This window comes from Eschrichtius robustus, chromosome 12, assembly GCF_028021215.1.
Source record: "Eschrichtius robustus isolate mEscRob2 chromosome 12, mEscRob2.pri, whole genome shotgun sequence".
NCBI classification, from domain to species: Eukaryota; Metazoa; Chordata; class Mammalia; order Artiodactyla; family Eschrichtiidae; genus Eschrichtius; species Eschrichtius robustus.
In genome coordinates, this window is record NC_090835.1 from 88,331,165 (window position 1) to 88,351,180 (window position 20,016).

Genomic DNA, 20,016 nt, shown 5'->3' on the forward strand with positions numbered 1-20,016 from the left:
AGCCTGTCTTACACCCAACAGCTGAGGTATCAGTATTTTTAAAAAGCACCACAGGCAATTTTGAAACATCAAATTTTGAATACCACTAAGTGACTCGTATTCCCAAGTATCTGGATTGCTAGCTCCTCTGTGAAGTAGTACCACTGTTTCACTATATAGTAATTTCATTTCCAAGGTCCGTACCATGGGACAAAGTCAAACTGAGGTCATGTTGTAGAGCTATTTTTGTGGTACTTACAACCACAGAACAGCTCCATGGGACTGAGGTGGATTGCTTTACACCCAGTTCCTCTGAATGCTGGATATATTGAAGGCACAGGACCACAAGTGTGGTAAGAGCAGCTCCAGCAGCCACAAGGGAAAATTAGTCTTGCTATATCAACATCCTTTCTCATAATTAATACCGCAGTCTAATCATATTCTGAATATAACCTTGGCACTGGCATTTCAATAGCGCGCCCTTCTATTCCCATCCCAACCCCGAAATCATAAACATAAACATTCCTGAATTAAGACCATCAAGAAGGCCCTGGTTATGTCATCATTCATGAGTTATCACTCACTCCTGCATATGTTTGCCCATTTGGGCAAATATATGGTGCTGTAATTTTTTCTTCCAAACTCCAGTTCTTGGAGAATGATAAACATAGGATAAAACATTGCTCTAAGATGAACTATGGAAAAGTTCCAAGGATTTGTATGTAATCTCAATCAACACAATGTGATGATTTTGACAATTTCTTTTACGAATGCTATCAACAAACTACACACACACACACACACACACACACACATTTTCTTTAGAGTTTTAAAAACCAAAAAAACGTAAGTAGAAGGAAGGAAATAAAAAGATCAGAGTAAGACTCAATGCAATAGAAAATAATCAATGAAATCAATAGAGAAAAATTAATGCAACCGAAAAGCAAGTTCTTTGAGAAGATCAAAAGAATTGATAAACCTCTAGCCAGGCTGATACGGAAAAGAAAACAGAGAAGAACCAAATTATCAATATCAGGAATGATATTCTACAGATATTTAAAGGATAACAAGTGGATACTATGAACAACTTTATACCAATAAATCTGACAACTGAGATGAAATGTATAAATTTCTTGGGAGACACAAACTACCAAAGCTCACTCAAGAAAAAACCATATGAATGTATCTATATCTATTAAAGAAACTGAATTTGTAGTTAAACACCTTCCGTAAGAGAGAACTCCAGGCCCACTTGACTTCACTGGAAATTCAACCAAACATTTAAAGAAGAATTAACACCAAGACTACATAGAATTTTCTAAAAAAATTGAAGAGGGGGGACTAATTCCCAAGTCATTCTATGATCCCATGATTGCTCTAATACAGAAAGCAGATTAAAACATTTTAAAAGACAGAGAGAAAGAGAGAATTACAGCCAATAAGTCTTATTAACATAGTTGCAAAGTTCCTTCATGAAATTTTAACAGATGAAATCCAACAATATATAAAAGGAATAATACATCATAACCAAGTGGGGTTAATCTCAGGAATGAAAGGTTGATTTAATATTTGAAAAATCAATAAAATTTACCATATTAACAAAAGAAAAAAGAAAAGCACACAATAATCGTATACAACAATAATTCCTAATAACAAACTTTCAGCAAACTAGGAATAAAAGAGAACTTCCTCAACCAGATAAAGGGCACCTATGCCCAACAGCTAAAATCACACTTAATGGAAAAAGAATGATGCTTTCTCTCAAAGATAGAAATAAATCAAGAGTATCTGTTCTCACCACTCTATTCAGCACTGTACTGGAGGTATTAGCCAGTGCAATTGTCAGGGTTTCAGATTTGATTTTTACCCTACTTACAAGCCAGTAAGTTAGTCTGTTGCTGTTTCATGAATGCTGGCAGGAGACAAGAGACTCCTGGGTCAGAGACAAAGGACTTTATCATTCATGGCACAGCAAGGGCATTAGCATCATGTTTGCTTAGATCCCTCCTTTCCCCAAAAGTCCCACAGGGTGACACGGAGGGCTCAGAGAGATGCCTGCACACACAGTGGGTTGCTTACAGAAAAGGAACTGTTGAGCTTAGGTAATCTGATTTTCATAGTAAATGGTAAGCAAGCCTGCTCTTTGTTCAGAAGGGGAACATCCCATCATCCCACAAGGCCGCTCAATGCAAACATAACCCTGAGAAGTAACCTGGGTAAAGAGCAGTCACAGCACTGAATTCTTGGCATACTCAGCAAGACATGTAGGAGTGTGCAAGACCCGTGAGGAATGTCTCCCAACAGCAATAAGGCAAGAAAAAGAAATAAAAGGCATCAATATTGAAAAAGGAAGAAGTAAAACAATCTTTAGTCACAAACAACACAATCATCTATGTAAATCTATTAAAAAAATAAGCTGCTGGAACTAACAGGTGAGTATAGTGAGGTGGCAGGATACTAGATTAATATGCAAAAATCCATTGTTTTTGTATCTATCAGCAAGAAACTACTGGAAATTGAAATTTAAAACAATACCATTTATAATAGCATCAAAAAAAACATGAAATTCTTAGAAATAAATCTGACTAAAGATATATAAGACCTGTACACTGAAAGCTACAACAAAATACTACCGAGATAAATTTTAAAAGACCTAAATACATGGAGGAATATAGTTTTCTTGGATAAGGGACTCCATTTTTTTAAGATGTCAATTCTTGTAAAGCAATTATACTCCAATAAAGATGTTATTAAAAAAAGATGTCAATTCGCCCCAAACTGATTTATAGATTTAATATAATCCCAATGAAAATCTCAGCAGGCCTTTTTGTAGAAACTGAGCTGAGTCTAAAATTCATATGGAATTGCAAAGAACCTAGAATCACTAAAACAACTTTGAAAAAGAACAAAGTTAGAGGACTAACACAATCTGATTTCAAGTCTTAACTATAACAGCTACAGTAATCAAGACAGTGTGAGAGCAGCATACGGATAGACAAACAGACCAAAGGGACAGGATTAAAGGGACCAGAGTCCAGAAAGAGACCAACATTTATGTGAACAATTGATCTCCAACAAAAGTGAAAGCCAGTTCAGTGGGGAAATGACAGTCTTTCAAAAAATGGTACTTGAACAAGTAAAAATACTATACATAATGGGGAAAAAAAAAAAAAACTGATCCACATATTGCTTTACATACAAAAATTACCTCAAAATGGATCATAGGCCTAAATGTATAACTTAGAGCTATAAAGCTCCTAGAAGACATAGAACATAGAACATCTGTGACCTTCGGTTAATCAAGAATTTACTCAATATGATACCAGCATGATCCATAAAAGAAAATACTGATAAACTGAACTTCATCAAAATTTAAAACTTCCACTCTTTGAAAAGCACTGTAAAGAAAATGAAAAAAGAAGCCACAGACTGAGAGAAAATATGTACAAATCACATATATGATAAAGGGTTTGTATTCAGAATATATAAAGAACTCTTAAAACAATAACTCAATTTTTTAAATGGCAAAAGATTTGAACTGACACTTGAACAAAAAAGATATATGACAGCAGATAAGCAGATAAAAAGATGCTCAATGTCTTTAGTCATTAGGGAAATGCAAATTAAAACTACAAATGAGAACGCACTAAAGATTTATTAAAATGGTTAAAAATTAAAACACTGACCATACCAGTGTTGGGAGGATGTGGAGGAACTGGAACTCTTACGCATCGTTGGTGGCAACGTAAAGTGGTACAACCACTTCGGAAAACAATTTAGCTGCTTCTTAAAAAGTTTACATACATATTTACACTATATACATACATACATTTACATACATACAATTCAGCCACTCCACTCCTAGATATTTACCCACAGGAAATAAAAGCCAATGTCCAATCAAAGATTTGTAAATAAATGTTCATTGCACCTTTGCTTGTCGGCCAAAAACTGGAAACTACACAAACGTCCATCAGTGGGTGATGGATAAACAAACTGTGATATAGTCATACAGTGGAACACTACTCAGCAATAAAAAGGAATGAGCTATTGAGACATGCAACAAAATTAATCAGTCTCAAAATAATTACACTGGCTAAAAGAAGGCAGACAATCAAGAGTACACACACTGTATGATTCCGTTCATATGAATTTTTAGAAAATGCAAACTAATCTATAGTGGCTGAGAGTAGATGCCTGTAGATGATAACGAATGAGGAGGGGCAAGAAGGAACGTTTACTAAGAAGCCTGAGAAAACCCTGAGGAGATGAATATGTTCAGCATCTTGACTGTGGTAATGGTTTCATGGGTCTACATGTCAAAACTTATCAAACTGTACACTTCAGTTGGCTGCCTGTTACTGATAGTTCAATAAAGCTGTTGTTAAAAATCTACATTTTATTAATACCAAAAGATTCACTTATCACTCTATTCCCAGAAAGATCTTACAGAGTACCGTAGAATAGCTATGAAATTTTAGTGCTGTAACTTGTACAACATCTCTAAGGAACAGTACTCTCATGTTTACATGGCCAGGTAACGTAAGAGCTAATTAGTTCTTTTCAAATTGAGTTATGGAGAACGTGTTTCCCTTATCACAAATTCCCGACACCCTCCCGCCTAGCCCCTGTTCAGTCTCTCAGGCAGAAACTTCCATTTTCCCTTGTCTTGTTTTTCCACATTATCTCAAGAAACTTTCAACAGTGAATCAAATAGAAGGTATGAGCTGGTTTCAGAAACTCAAGAAAGGTTCTGACCTTGCAGTAATGACAAACAGGTTATTCACACCCACCTGAGTTGGTTTGCTGCACAGGACACCGTGGATCTCCAGGTAGCTGAAGGTTACCTCGAGCTGCAATTGAGGGAGGAGGGGGAAATAAAGACCTGTAATGAGGGTTTTAAAACCTATAATTCAAAGTAAAAATGCTACAATTAGAAACAGTCCAGTGCAAACAAAACATTGGGCATCTTCCGAAGGTAGGCTGGTTTAATATCTCCATATATTCAATACGACATGACCTTGATCTATCATATTTCAGGAAAAGCATTATTCATTTTCCCAAAGGGCTGAAAGGAAACTCCAAGTCTGACTTTTTAAATTTCATCCAAGGACAAACCCAATGGAAAGTTTCTGCACTTCTACTCCAGTATTTATTTACTGAGAAATGAATATATGAAGGGAGCCATCTAAATAGACTTTTTTTTCCTCTTATTTCAAGATGTTGCTTCAGCAAATCAGATCAGGATAGAGACAATGTTTGTCTTCCCTTCTCTCTAAACCCTGACCTCTCTGGGTTACCCTCTGACCACTTACTGGAGTCATCATTCCTTCCACTGTCTTTCATTAAAGTTCATATTTTGAATGGATTTAAAAGAATATAATATTTAGGAATTTTAATCTGTGTTTCAATGAAACACACATAGTTAAATAAAAGTCTTCTCTCTCTCTCTGTGCATATACATAAATGATGATTTACTTCCTTTCCATTTTAATAACAAGTGCCCCTTCCTCACTTCTCCTGTAATCAGCATTTCTTTTTCTTCAAAATACCTCTAGTCTCACACTCTTTGCCTATTTTTCCTGGAAAATAGCCACTAATCTTTCTCCCAGTTTTTCAGTCTCTCATCTCAGTACAAACAGTCACAGGGCCTGGTACTAAAGACAATGAAAACCTGAGTTGGATCAGTTCATTTTACCCTCTCGCCTTAAAACTAGAAATGTGGGGACTTCCCTGGTGGCGCAGTGGTTAAGAATCCGCCTGCCAATGCAAGGGACACGGGTTCGAGCCCTGGTCCAGGAAGATCCCACGTGCCACGGAGCAACTAAGCCCGTGCGCTGCAACTACTGAGCCTGTGCTCTAGAGCCCGCGAGCCACAACTACTGAGCCCACGTGCCACAACTACTGAAGCCCACGCGCCTAGAGCCTGTGCTCTGCAACAAGAGAAGCCAACGCAATGAGAAGCCCGCTCGCCGCAACTAGAGAAAGCCCATGCGCAGCACCGAAGGCCCAACGCAGACAAAAATAAATAAATAAAATAAATAAATTTATTAAAAAAAAAAAAAACTAGCAATGTAATGGAAAAAGAACCCATTCAGAACCAAACCCATAGGACCCTTAGTTCTGCCTGCTGGTGCTATGCTGTACCTTCACAAGTTTGGTCAGATAAATTTTAGAACAGAGAACCCCTGAATCCCCAGTATGGTGATGAGGGCTGGAGGTAGAAAGATAATTCATTCTTTCGTCATTCACACAGGCAACCAGCAGAATTTATGGAAGGCCTACTGTGTGCCAGGACTGGAAAGAGGAATGAGACATTCATCTTATCCTCCCATGGTTACATGCGGCATCGGGGGCACATTTTAAACATTCCATTAGAGTGGACGTCTTCTTACTTATCATTATCAAGATCTATACTTGGTGGATTTTGAAAAGTCATTTCAAGCAGGGAATCATTTTCTAAAAACAGGACCTCTCTACCTTCATTTATTTCAAATTAAAACTTATAAACATATTTTCATCTGCTAGCCTTGGACATAGTGCCAAATTTTCTTCTTTGAGTCAAGTCCCATTGTCTGGCCCTCCAGTGGCATTTCCTCTGTGGACCACACCCGTAAATGCAGGGCACACAACTTCCAACTGAAGCTCTTTAAAATGGAGTGAGAGCTTGGAGACACTGGGAAAGCAGTGTGAGGGCATAAGTTCTCTAGCTTATTATGTTCCCCAACGCCTCAGCCTTTAACAGTTGTCCAGTCCTTAACAAGACAGTAATTTTTTAAAGTGAATTATTTTACCAACATTCAATATTTCACAGACACTCTCTCCTTTTGCAGCCAATTTCACTGATATGTAAAATATCTTTTTAAAAATTTACTATTGTAATCATAACTGCTATGAATAGGTTTGGAAGCAAACCACTGACCCTTGGTGGGCATCTCATACAACTGGTGGGAACAGGTGTAAACAGCTACACTCTCTTATAACCCAGCGGCTATGAAGATGCAGCTGGCATCAGTCAGTATATCAGGACTAGCATGGGCAGCTTTGGTCAATTTGGCTGGGGGAGGTTAGCTGGAGGTCAGTTAAGACGCTTCTGCTGCACCTCAGTGCTGTTCCTGGAATAAGCAAAGTGCCAGGGAACCGGGAAAGCACTGAGACATTCCAGCCAGGCCCTGAAGAATGACTTCAAGCGTGTCAAACAAAGAAGGAGTGAAAAGAGAAATCCAGGCAGAAGAAAAAAAATTTGCAAAGGCATAGAGGCATTCAAAGAACAAGGGCAAGACAGAAACGAGAAGTAGACCCTGCAGTTTCAGGGATGAGTAAGGGGGGGGGACAGGCTGAGTATGCGATTCATCGGAGCCCTGGTTCTTATCAATGGTGAGGAGGGGAGTCATGGAGACACACTGACCGACATCACAGCAAGGTTCAAGCCATTCTCTCTAATCTCACCCATGGCTCTTTTTAACAGGCCTTTGCTCTCAGCTCCCACCACTGACCCTCCTGACTCCAGCCCACCCGGAAGACAGTTTAAAGAATGTCACTGGGCAGGAGGGGGCAGGGGGACTAGTTAGGAAGCTGAGACACAGGCAGGCTGCAGGAAGACCTGAGGACATCTTGAAGAGAGAACCACAGATACAAGTGATCAGTTAGATAAGAGGAAGGAATCATCCAAGGCCCACCTCTACCCTCAGCAAGACAGTCCCCACCCAACAGGCAACAGAGCGAATCTAAATGTGATTATGTGATGCTCCTTCAGGAACTCCAACTGTTCCACACGCAGCAACCCATGTCACGATTGCCCATCTTCCTGACCCATTTCCCTCCCTCCACAGCCTCCTACTCAGTCCTGGGCCCACATCTCAGCTCCCCCAAACACACTGTGCTCTTGCAAACTGCTAAACCTCTGACCAGTGGGAGACCCCTTTGCCTGCCTGGTTGACGCAGGCTGATCCTCCAGCCCAGCTTCTCTGTAGACCCTTCCCTGATTTGACAATCACCCGCCCCCCTCATCCCCCCTTCTGGAGGGAATGGCAAAGTTCTATTTCTTCATCTGCGTGTGACTGCAGAGGTATCTGCTTTGCAATTAATCACGGTGATATACATTTCTATTTTGTGCATTTGACTGCGTATGTGGTACATTTAACACTAAAAGGACAAAAGAAGAAAATGTTTAATTAATCAGCCCCCAAAGAAAAGAGAAGAAACCTATGTGAAAATCGGGGCTGTTGTACACCACTGTTCCGAATATAATTATTTCCCCAGAAAAATGTCATTGACACCGGTTCTGCTTCTTAGCCAAGGTGCACTGTGATACAAAAACCAGCCTTCTACAGGCAGGTCACTTTGGAAGAAGATCTGCCTTTATTTGTGATGCTGACAATATCAGAAATCAGAACCAATGTCCAAACTACCCTAGCCAGGCCGACGTGAGATGTTACATACATGTTGGGATGAAGCTGGGCCTTGCCTCAGGGGCAGAGCAAGGAGGGGGCAACAGAAGGGAGGCAGGTGACTTCCCAAGAGGTAACACACCTTCTGCTGTGTCAAAACATTTTTAATTAGGGTAAACATATCTTTCAGGAGCCTCCTATTCAATAGGCTGCTTGACTATTTTCTCAAGCCCATAAAATTTCCTTCCGCAATTAATTTTTCACCAGTGGGATAATGGTTAACACTTCCTTACATCCTGCCTTCAGGTACTTTAGCATATAGGTAATTTAATCCAACATCATTTATATAATGACTGATTTCACTTATAACACATTATAAACATAAAGACTCACTTTATATTATCAAAAGCGGTGGGATAATATAAAGTCTCATTCCTCGGAGAAACTTTATAAAATTTAGCATTTGTATGATCAGAAAGAAAAAAGGCAGCAGGTACCCATGGCCTTTGACTAGCAAACAGTGGGTTGGTACCTTCTCAAAGTTCAACAAAAATCATGCAAATCGTTAGTTTGTCAGTCCTACCAGGTCCACTGCATTACAGCACCGTGTCCAGCGCATAAGTAGGTATTCACAAGACAGTGGCTAAACGTTGAATTTTAAGAAGCAAGAAAGGACTGAGAAAATGAGCAAATAACACTGCAGCGCAAACACAGGAGCAAGGCTGAAAGCGTCTCCCAAACCTTCCCCATTTTCCTGGGTTTGTGGGCAGGTGAGTTCATATCCTATAAAATCAGTCAACACCCTTTTTGTTACCATCAAGAAAATAAAAGAAGCAATTATGATGCCTAATTCATGAGCTATCAGTTCAAATGTTAATTTGCACCCTATAACGAAGGACATCTTATGGAAAATGTTAGATCTTTTTAAAGAACCAAGTGGCACCGTGTTATTTTTTATAGGCAACACCAGAGTCTGCCCACGAAAGAGGGCTAGGTGGCTACGTTCCCGGTAATGCACTCTGTAGAGTTATGAAGGTTATTTCCCACGTGTCAAAGCCTTAGAAAAATGGGCCATTACTGGACCCAAAGAAATAAGAACTAGACTTGAAGAAAGTGTAAACCCTGCCCCAGTTGAGAGAGAAAAATAACTGAAATCCACAAGCCTCGGGGATATGGAGCATGAAATGCTTCGCCACTTTTCTTGGGATGCCTTTAACACAGAGCGGGAACAAAGGAGGAAACGTTTAGGTGCTTTCTGGGGAGAAGGAAGGAAAATATGTGCAAAGAGAACTCTGGACACATTGGCCTAAATCATAAGTCTACGCAATTGAGAAGCGAGTGCGTTTTGTGGGTGTGTGGGGGTGTGTGTGTGTGTGTGTGTGTGTGTGTGTGTGTGTTGGAAGGAGGAAACTCATCAACACTTACCTTGGTGGGGACTCGTGCTGTGACAAGGAAGGCTCGGCATGACGTAAGCACCTGTAAGACAGAAGCAGCCGCATCAGTATAAGTACCGAAAAGTGAGCTGGTGGGCTTTGGTGTGACCCGCAGGCCTTTAATGATACTGAAGCCTCGAGAGGCTTGGTTCCTGACATGTGAGAAGAAGAAGTGACCTGGGACAGCTTGTTGGCCTTGTAGGATTATTAGCTGTACTCTAAGAATCACTGTACGAAGGGCCGTATCGAACAAATCACCTGCAAAACTCAAGACGAGCAAACAGTCAGCAGCCCAAAGGAGCCACCGATTACTCCAGTTGAATAAGCAAGACAGGTGTCTGAGATATTAAAATACAGATATCTTATCCATAGCAGGAGCCTCACTATATCAACAGCAAACTTAATGAAGAAGCCAAGTACTGATTCACACTTTCCAAATTACAACCGCCACCCACATTTGCCCTCTTGCGTCCTGTTCTCTGTCCACTAACTGATAACATTTACATAACGCACAGGCAGCAAAACAGGCTATTCTCCCAAGGAGTCAACCCCAACTTTGCTTCTCAGCTATGCCTCTCTCAGTCCTAGAGAGAACATTTATCAATTCCAGTTCTCAGCTAAGAACATACAGATAGCCCATGGGGGTCCCATATGCCTATAGGCACCTCTTGCCCAGCAGGGGCCCCTGTGAATACAAAGGGGCTGGAACTAGTCTGAACTCCTAGTTCACACCTGGAGCAGAGATCCCAGTCTAACAACCTTAATGTCTAAACGGGCCACTCTGCAACCCGGAGGTTCGGGCAGGCCTCGGGGGCCTTTGCAATAAAGAAAGCGGACTCCAACACTTCTCAAGTTCTGATGGGAGACCTGTCTTTGATTTTCCAAACAACTTGCTTGTCACTAAGTTGATACTTAGCGAATGATACGTATGTGCTAGTCTAAGAATGCTAGATTTGAACAAAACTTGAGAAATCGTAAGTCAAGGACACTGAGGCCCAAGTTGCTACAGGATTTATCCAGATTCAAGCCAGGGCCCACCCTGTTCATTCACACACAGAAGGAGAGGCTATGGGTGTGCCTGGAGCCTGCTCTGTGCCTCCTTTAGGCTCCCAACTCTAAACAGAAACGGTATATTTTCTAGATAACTCTTCTTTGAATAATCAGAGTTCACCGTTATTGGGAATAACTCAAGTCAGGACCCTTTATGAGACAGATGATAAAGAGAGGTAGCCCAACACTGGCTGGGAGAGTCTGATAATGAGCAAGGGGAAGGCAGGGAGGGAGGCGCACGGCCCATTGAAGACTTTCCACCCAGATGCCTTCAATCACAGCTATTCATGGGATCCTTTTCCACCTGGGTTCATTTTTGCTACTTGACTTTAGAGGTGATGTGCTCTAAAACACCATTAATAAGTGACTTCTAAAAGTGGAGCCAACAAAAGACATCTATATTTGAATATTCTTAGTCCATGAACCACAGTTCTTTTCCCAAAGGAATGATCCTTACTTTTTTTACTCAGGCCCTTCAGAGACGGGGGAAAGCACCAAGCAATAGAAAGGGGAGAGGCGTGTAAGAAGTGGGGTCAGATGAGTGAGTGGAGGTCAACTGTAGCCCAGGAGTAGCAGGATTGGCTACATAAACTGCAGGGCCCTTTGTTCAAAAATTATGAAGAATTTTAAAGACAGTGACAGAAAGCATTTACCCAAGCGTAGGGCCCTTTTGAGAGCAGTGCCCTGTGCACCTGTACAGGTCACATGCCCATGAAGCCAGCCCTGAGTAGTAGTTACCATTTATCAAGTGTTCCCTATGTGCCATAAATGGGCAAACATCCTTGGATACACTGATCCATTTAGTCTTCCCAACAACCATATTCGCTATCATTATTACCCCCATTTTACAGACGAAGAAACAGATTCTGTGATATAATCCAAGGGCAGGAGTAGGGTTCACGTCTGTCAACTCCAAAGCCTATGCTCTTCACCATTAGGCTACCTTTACACATTCTAACCCAATCTTGCCTCCTGGTCTCTAGCCCCTGGCAGTTGTTAGATTTGGGGTAGAAGGGTGAGAGCCCAGGGCCATCTGTGACTGGGAAGGGATTCACGAAGCTCCCAGCTCAAATAGTATCTTCCTCAACATTCCAGTAGTTTAAAAGATTCTCTTTTCAAATCCAAGAATGGCCTAGAGAGCTAAATTTTTCAGGTCATCTGCACTAGCCAAGCCTTGACTAAGACAGCAGTACCCAGGGAAGTAGAGTTTGGCTGCCTTTGGGGAAAAGGCAAGAGGCAGTTTTGTTGTGTGAGACACACAGGGTTCAGTGGTGAACATCAGACAGTCAGAAGAGGCCTGACAGTAATAGAAAGCGAGATAAAAGGGGGCCAGAGACAGGTGTGGCCGGTGTTCTCCTTTGCTTAGGTCTGGCAAACACGTTATCCGTGACTAAATTACAAGATCAGGACTCATCTTAAAGGATGAAAACTTTGCCTTCTCTGAACTAAGACCTTGTCCCACAGCACGTTTTTTTTAATTGAAGTTTAGTTGATTCACAATATTGTGTTAGTTTCAGGTGCGCAGCATAGTGATTCAGTATTTTTGCAGATTATACTCCATTACAGATTATCACAAGACAGTGAGTATAACTCCCTGTACTATACAGTATATACTTTTTGCTTATCTATTTTATATACAGTAATTTGTATCTGCTAATCCCATACCCCTAATTTGTCCCTCCCCACTTCCCTCTCCTCGTTGGTAACCACAAGTTTGCTTTCTATATCTGTGAATTGGTTTCTGTTTTGCATATACATTCATTTGTATTACTTTTAAGATTCCACATCTAAGTGATATCATTCAGCATTTGCCTTTCTCTGTCTGACTTATTTCACTAAGCATAATATTCTCTAGGCCTATCCACATTGCTGCCAATTTCATTCTGTTTTACCGCTGAATAATATTCCATTCCACGGCACATCTTGATGTGGCACCCTTTCAAACACTGCTCCTCCTCCAGGGGAAAAGGAAAGAAGAAAAAGAAGGAAATAATGCTGACAGTCATGATGACCAGCATGGCTATAGGAAGCCAGACTCCTCACCTCTTTACCTATGGTTGACCCTTGACCAACTTGGGGCTTAGTCTGCATATAACTTAGAGTGGGCCCTCCATACCCACAGTTTGGCCACATCTGAGGATTCAACCAACCACAGACCATCTAGTAAGTACTATAGTCATTACTACTGAAAAAATATCTGCATAGAAGTGGATCTATGCAGTTCAAACTCATGTTGTTCAAGGGTCAATGGTACAATGCAGCACACACGTTTCTTTCTTCCAGGGGTACTTGTATGATCAATCCCTGATTTTTCAAGAATCTTAAGTCCACAAAACCTTTGCATAGAGGTAAAATAAGAGTCAAATCATAAAACTCACATGCCAGAAAGGACTCAATATCAATCACCTAGTGAAAGACCCCCTTAGAGTTTATAATCTGAGAGCAGATCCAAAGACACTCATCTCGTAGATAGTTTGGGGTGGAGCTGGACTATCACAGGCAACTCCTTATTCCCAGTGTGTTACCTTTTCACTCTCTCCTCATATAGCAATAAGGGTCAATGCCAAAAGCCCCAGACAGGAACACACAGCCTCTCAGTAGTCAGAAAAATATGTTTAGCTCTGTGAACATTCCCTCAAAGGAAAACTGGTCCTACAACATCCAGGATCATTTTACAAGCACAGTAGTAATACCAGCCAATACATGTTGGGTACCATGTTCTCATAGGTTTGCATACATCATCTCCTTTAATCCTCACAGCAGCCTATGGGCTAGATACTATAATTAACCTCATTTTAAGAAGAAACTGAGACACACAGAGAGTATATAACTTGCCCTAGCAAGTAGGTGGCAGAGCTGGGATTTGAACCCAGATGGTCTGGCCCCAGAGATTGTGCTAATTACTTATAAGGGCTCTCAAATCTCACCTGTCCAAGAACCAGCTTCCTCAATAGTCTGCACACATGCAAACACAGATGAGTCATAGAGCTTTAAAGCCAGAAAGAAGCAAACGGGTAAAAGCGTCATCAATAAGATGATGGATATTTGCATATCATAAGAACAAGGACCAGTCTCTACTGTCTGTCCAGACCAGTGTCTATCTGTCTGTCTCCGTCTCTCTCTGATCATGGGTTAATCTCTGTGAGTCTCTATTTGGATCTGTCTACTTGATTCTACCTGTGTATCTCTCAGCTTATCTGTGTCTCTCCTTGCCTGTTCCCCACCCCTCCCTCCAATCCCTTCTCTCTGCTATGGCCTCCGCTATCCCCCCATGCCCCAACCCATCTTCTCATTCTCTTTTCCCTCTTCTGGCTCCCCACCCCCTTCACTCTGCCCCCCGTTTCCCAGCACTTTCTCTCTGCTAATCACTGAGAGCTTGTATCTTATTTATGCCCATTGCAAAACAACAGGCACCCATCACAGAAGAAATACTGCGTTCTCAAAGAGTATTTCATTTGGAACATAGTCACAGAGAAACTTGAAAAAACCATGAAATAAAAATGACAAGACACCTTTTGACATTATTATACAATAAGCACATCAGTAATTAAGTGATTACAAGGTCCCCTGTGTGAATCTAGTTACCAAAAACTAATCTCAAAACAGGTACCCACATAACTGACACACGGCAGCAATCACCAGCACGAGGCGCAGGCTGGCCTTTCCGCCCGTTTACAAGTGTCACGTTTTGGAGAATAACGTCTCCCACAAGCAGCCAAGGCATCAGGTGACCTACCTGCCTTCTCTTGATCTGCCCTCTCCTGGAAAGTCACCAGGGGGTTTCTAGGGGCCACTGACAAGGTATTAACTGGCTCAATATATTTTTTAAAAGAGAGGAAAAAAGCCTAGGGTGTTCACACGGATTCACCTTTCGAGTACAGAGCAATCCCTTGACCATATGTAGATACATGAGGTTCTAAACGATCACTTCTGCTTTCACTCTGGCAACAACAGCGCTCACAATCTGTGGCCCTGCATGCCAACTCCCTTTCTTTAGAAATATTTTAAAGGCCGCGTAAGTACACAGTGTCCTTCAGAAGTTGGACACAGGCCAAAATCATCTGTTTGAAAAGAGACACACCCAGGCTTTGAAGGCAGAAGCTTTGTGCTGGCTGGTCCCCATTTCTGGTGATCAGCTCAGATCCCCAGAGGCATGAGGACTGTTCTTAGAAAGCCTTGAAGGGGATGGAGCCGAAGGGATGAAATTCTCCAATGCTGACCCAGCCTTTCCCAACACCATGCCCAATTGTGAGCACAAGAGCGTAGCAATGTTTTGAAGCAAGTGTGCAAAACTATGAATGCTACCATTCCAAGAATTGTGCTTTTTGTTTTATCAACCCAAACTGGGCCAATAAATGGGGCCACATTCATGCTGGGAATCCCAAAGAACTCAATCTCCTAGCTTTCCTGTTTGGGGCCAAGATGCCCTAGGATTTGGGGCCTTGGAGGTCTTACACACACACACATGGCTTCTAGCAGGTGAGGGGGGAAATCGCGCAGGAAAACTCCTCTTTGATTTATCGGTAAGTGTTTCCTGGTAGTGTGCACTACCTTGGTGCTAGGGATACCAAGCATCTTCCTTGCAGGGTGACCACATCTTCATTTCCAGTTTTAGCTCTGAGAATCCTGCCTCCCGGAAACTGGGACGCTTGGTTGCCCTACTTGTCGGGGTTTTGGAATCAGGAAGACAGATTCCAATTCTGGCTCTGCCGCTTTCTAGCTGTTTAACGCTGACAGAGTTAGTTAACTTCTCAGTTTGCTCACCTGTAGAACAAGAATAATACTGCTCTGCAGGACTAATCTAATACTGTTGTTTTAAGTAAAATACAAACGTAGATAAAGCCCTAGCCCAGCACCCAGACGTCTCTGCTGAATATATCAAAATAATTGGTGTGAGAGAATCTTAAATTTAGATTCCCAAAGTAAGATTAACATCTACTGAATTTTTAAATAATGGTTTTTGTCAACAGAACAAAACAAACAACAGCAAAACAGAAACAATGATTCTGAGATATCTCCTAGACTGGCATTTTCAGTTCAATATATATACCTTTAACCTTGAAGGAGAAGAACTTCCTTGCAGAGTTAAAAAAAACGGGGGTTGGGGAGGGGGGTGGAGGGCATTAGAAGGAGTATATGTGCTGAGCCAAGGAACCTTAACCACAAAGGGCAAGCTAGAACTTCCCTCCCACCTCCTCTGCGAGGCCCATTCTTCCAGAAGAGTCTTAGCATGCAAACCACATTTTCAACCTCTATAATGAATTTCCTCTCCCTTTCATTGAAATGCAAGCAGCAGCCTGGTTCCCTTTGAGGCTTCTTGGTTCAACTTTTAACTTCAAAATTTCACTTGGAAACATTTATAAAAATCCTCCCTACTGTTAAGACTCATAGCTTAGCAGAGGAGCCTAAATTTCCTTATGGAAATGATACAAAACGAGGTCGGCCATGGAACCCTCTCATGGCACACTTACTAAAAACAAAAGTATCTCTTTCACCCTCTTATAGGACCCCATTACCTAAAGCCTACCGCTGCACAGGCAATCCGTAAATTCATGGCCCCTAAATCCACATTCTCTTCTGCACATTACCAAAAACGCCTTTCCTGTAAAACTGGGCTCTTCGTGGCAAACATTCGACCAATGGTCTTATACCACACAAATGCTCTCTAATTTGCAAACAAACTAAATGAGGAGCGCCATTTAATACGTTTCCCCTCTTCCAAACCCCCAGACCTCATTAATCCAAGACACAAGCTTTGGGGAGGGAGAGGGGCAGGTGGTGAGGACTGTTAGTGCCGCTGTGGAGAGTTATGAGTGACAGATGCTAAGGGACTTGTGCAAGGTCACCCAGAAAGTTGAGCAAGAATAAAAAGCCCCTCTGGCTCTGAGCCTCGTAACAACCCACTGCACATAGCTCTGATGACCTTCACCCTCTCTGGCCAAAGCAGGACGCTTCACCCAAAAGGAATACAAAACAACACATCGTTTTAGTGCAATTTCTGGCCCCAAATCCCTTATAAAACTGGATCACCACACTAGGAGGCAGCACAGTCCAGCGCAGGTCCTGAAAACTGCAAATCCAGCCCCACCTGTTTTTTATAAATAAAGTTTTACTGGGACACAGCCCCAACCATGGTTAATGGAACATCTCCAGCTGCTTTCACACTATGAAGGCAGAGCTGAGCAGATGCAACAGAGATTTTTACGCCTCACAAAGCCAAAAATATTTACTATCTGGTCCTTTACAGAAAGTAAAAGTTTGCTGACCCCTTGCACAGTGGTTTCGAGGACAAACTCTGGGGTCGGGTTGCCTGGGCTTCCAAGCTTCACCATTTACTATCTGTGTGACTTGGGGCAAACTACTTAATCTTCTCAGTGGCTCAGTTTCCTCTTCTGTAAAATGGGAGCAACAAGGTACACCTCATGGAGCCATGACGGTTAAATAAGTTAATGTGTGTCAATAAGTGAACATATGTAAAGTGCTGAGAAGACCATACAGAAAGTGCCAGCATGTGGAAAGTGCTAGTGTTTGTTATTATTTATATTACAATATTATAATAATATTATACATGTCCTTTATAGTATTACACTAAGAACAGAGTTATTGGATTTAGCCTGGGTTTGGCCTCAAGCTGGCCAAGTGACCTGACTCTGAACAAGTTACTCTCTCTGTGGACCTCAATTCACCCAAGTGTAAAATAAGGGGGTTGGAACAGGTGTCTAACTTACCTCTTGCTACACCCTGGGTCATGACTTAGGCCCACTGTGGAACTGTCCCAGTTCTAGGACCCCTCTTCTCTTTGCTTCCCGTGGACTGCCAAGAATGGCAAATCGCCAGTAAATATTTGCTGAGAGGAATCAATTCCTTCTTGGGCCCCTGCTCCCCGGAAGGACAGATGCTCCCTCAATAGGGGGGGCAAGGAAGTCACTGGAGTTTGGTTTTTGTCTTCTGATATCTAGTTTCGGGGGAAGTCTTTGTACTCTAACACCTGTGTAAGTCCATTTCTTTTCACCTGGTTATTTACGCCATTAAGCAGAAATGGAATGTTTACACACAGCTTGTCAGACACAATCGCTTCATTCTTCCTGCTGTCCTTTTATTGCAAATTGTAAGGTTTTATCAAAGCGTGAGAGAAAACAAATGTTTCTAATTTTCCCCCACAGATGAACATGTGGCTACTTCCAAACAACATCAATTCTTCTTGATGTCACTAACATTTCAGATCTTCTTTTCAAAGCACTGGCCAAAACAAAATTCTGGAACCAGCTGCATTGACTCTATGACGATAACATATTTTTAAAGGCAGAATAATGGCGTGACCATAATCCCTGGAATGGGACCACCTCTTAGGCTAAGAGTAAAGATGAGCCCAACACCTAGAACCAGCCCCACAGGTCCAGGAAGGTCAGGTTAAGGCACTTACATGGGGCAGAGTTTCTGCCCAGACCTCACAGCGTTGGGGTCTCATGGGTCTGCATGGGGCACGCTTGGAAAGGGACATCTGCTAGTCATCAGGCATATTTATGGTTTAAATGAATTCACCAACAGTAGAATCACAGTCATTCAAAGAATACAGAAAAATACAACATGAATGGAAAGGTCACATTAAGCCAGTTAACAAAACTTCTCCTGCTTCCCTAACACAGGGCCAGCCAGTCTCTCCTTGAACAAGTCATGAGTCACCAGAACCTAACTCTAGCGAAAAATCACAAAGTTAAAAGCAATCTGGAGATAGGCGTATCTAATTCCTTTATTTTATAGATGAGGAAACAGACCAGGAAGGGTCAAACAATTGTCTGCATTTATCAGGGCTTGCTTTTTTTTTTTTTTTTTTTTCCAAACAATGGAATTTAAGCACAAATAAATTTTTTAAAGGAAATGGGTAGCTCTCATAATAAAACATAAAAAATAAAAATGTTTTTCATTAAAAACCAGAGCTCAAGAGGGACAGAAACCAAATCAACTCTACAGATTTGAGAAGCAAGAACTAGTGGGGAGTCCCTTCTGGCTGCCCTGATGGAGTGAATGGACTCCAGCCACTTTTCTTCCATGTATGATACCTCTCAAGATTCAAAACCCAGAAGCGAGAACCCCATCCTGGGCATGGCACCCAATAAAGACCACAGAGAATTACTTGAAAGGAAAGACACGTAACAGTTACGGCGTAATGACAAAGACCACGGGCTCCAGAGGCAGAAAGCCTGGGTATGAACCCCCGCTAGATCACTCACTACTAGCTGTGTGACCTGGGGCAGGTTACTTAGCTTCTCCATGCCTTAATCACCCCACCTGTAAAAACATGGAGACAATACGCCTACTGAGATAACATAGGTACACAGAACGAAACCTGGCACATAAAGGAGTCCAATAAACACATGTCCTTGGACAAGTTCAGTGGTAATATTAGTTAACCAGCTATACGGCAGAGCTGGAACATGAAGTAAGTTTCACTCATCTTTTATCAGAATTCTCATGCTGTGGTCCCTCCCCAACCTACACTATTTCAACTTGTCAGCCTACAAGGGGGGCCCTTAGATCCCCATCTTCTCAAGCCAAGGAGGCACAAATGTCACTTCCTTATTCTTCACCTTTTGTTAATTACCATTTTCATCAAATGAAAAAAAGTTCACATTTTCTTTCCTGCTCTCAGAGCAAATTTATGAAATATTCCTCCACTCTGCAGAAGTGTGGGTGGCATATGGTAGGGGGAACTGGCTTAGATTTAATACTGTTACATAAATAATCAGATTGAGAGATATTCTTCATTACATTCCACGATAAACAGGGAGAGGAGGAGAAAAAAGATTTGGAGTGATTATACTGAGAAATCCGGGTATGTACATAATTTTCAAACTGAGGGCTGCAGCCCATTGGTGGCTGGTTAAATCAATTCAGAAGAGTTTAACAAGCATATTAATAAAATAGACTGAACTGGAAGTGAAAAGAAAATCAAATGCATTGCAAATAGAAACCAGAGCATTGTTTCATGAAACTTCTGTTTCAGAGATATCAGTGTGCTCATGGCACACATGCATGTGTGTGTGTGTGCGCGCGATTGTGTGCACACATGGGGAGGTGTTACTCAAAATCAACATAAAATGCATTTCTTCTGTGGGTCCAGATTTTGAGAGTTTGATAAAAACTGGTTTATGGCACCATCTGCA

General features: G+C 41.7%; 1 protein-coding gene across 3 annotated transcripts in view; it reads right to left on the reverse strand.

The window, feature by feature from the left end:
- The window catches only part of CARMIL1 (capping protein regulator and myosin 1 linker 1), a 320,425-nt gene that overhangs the window by 188,921 nt on the left and 111,488 nt on the right, over window positions 1-20,016 (reverse strand). For all 3 annotated transcript variants that reach the window (XM_068559097.1, XM_068559096.1, XM_068559098.1), the window contains exons 3-4: window positions 9,795-9,845; window positions 4,773-4,832 (exon numbers count right to left, since the gene is read on the reverse strand). In XM_068559097.1, coding sequence (XP_068415198.1) covers window positions 4,773-4,832; window positions 9,795-9,845 — 111 coding nt within the window. The remainder of the gene's footprint in view (window positions 1-4,772; window positions 4,833-9,794; window positions 9,846-20,016) is intronic.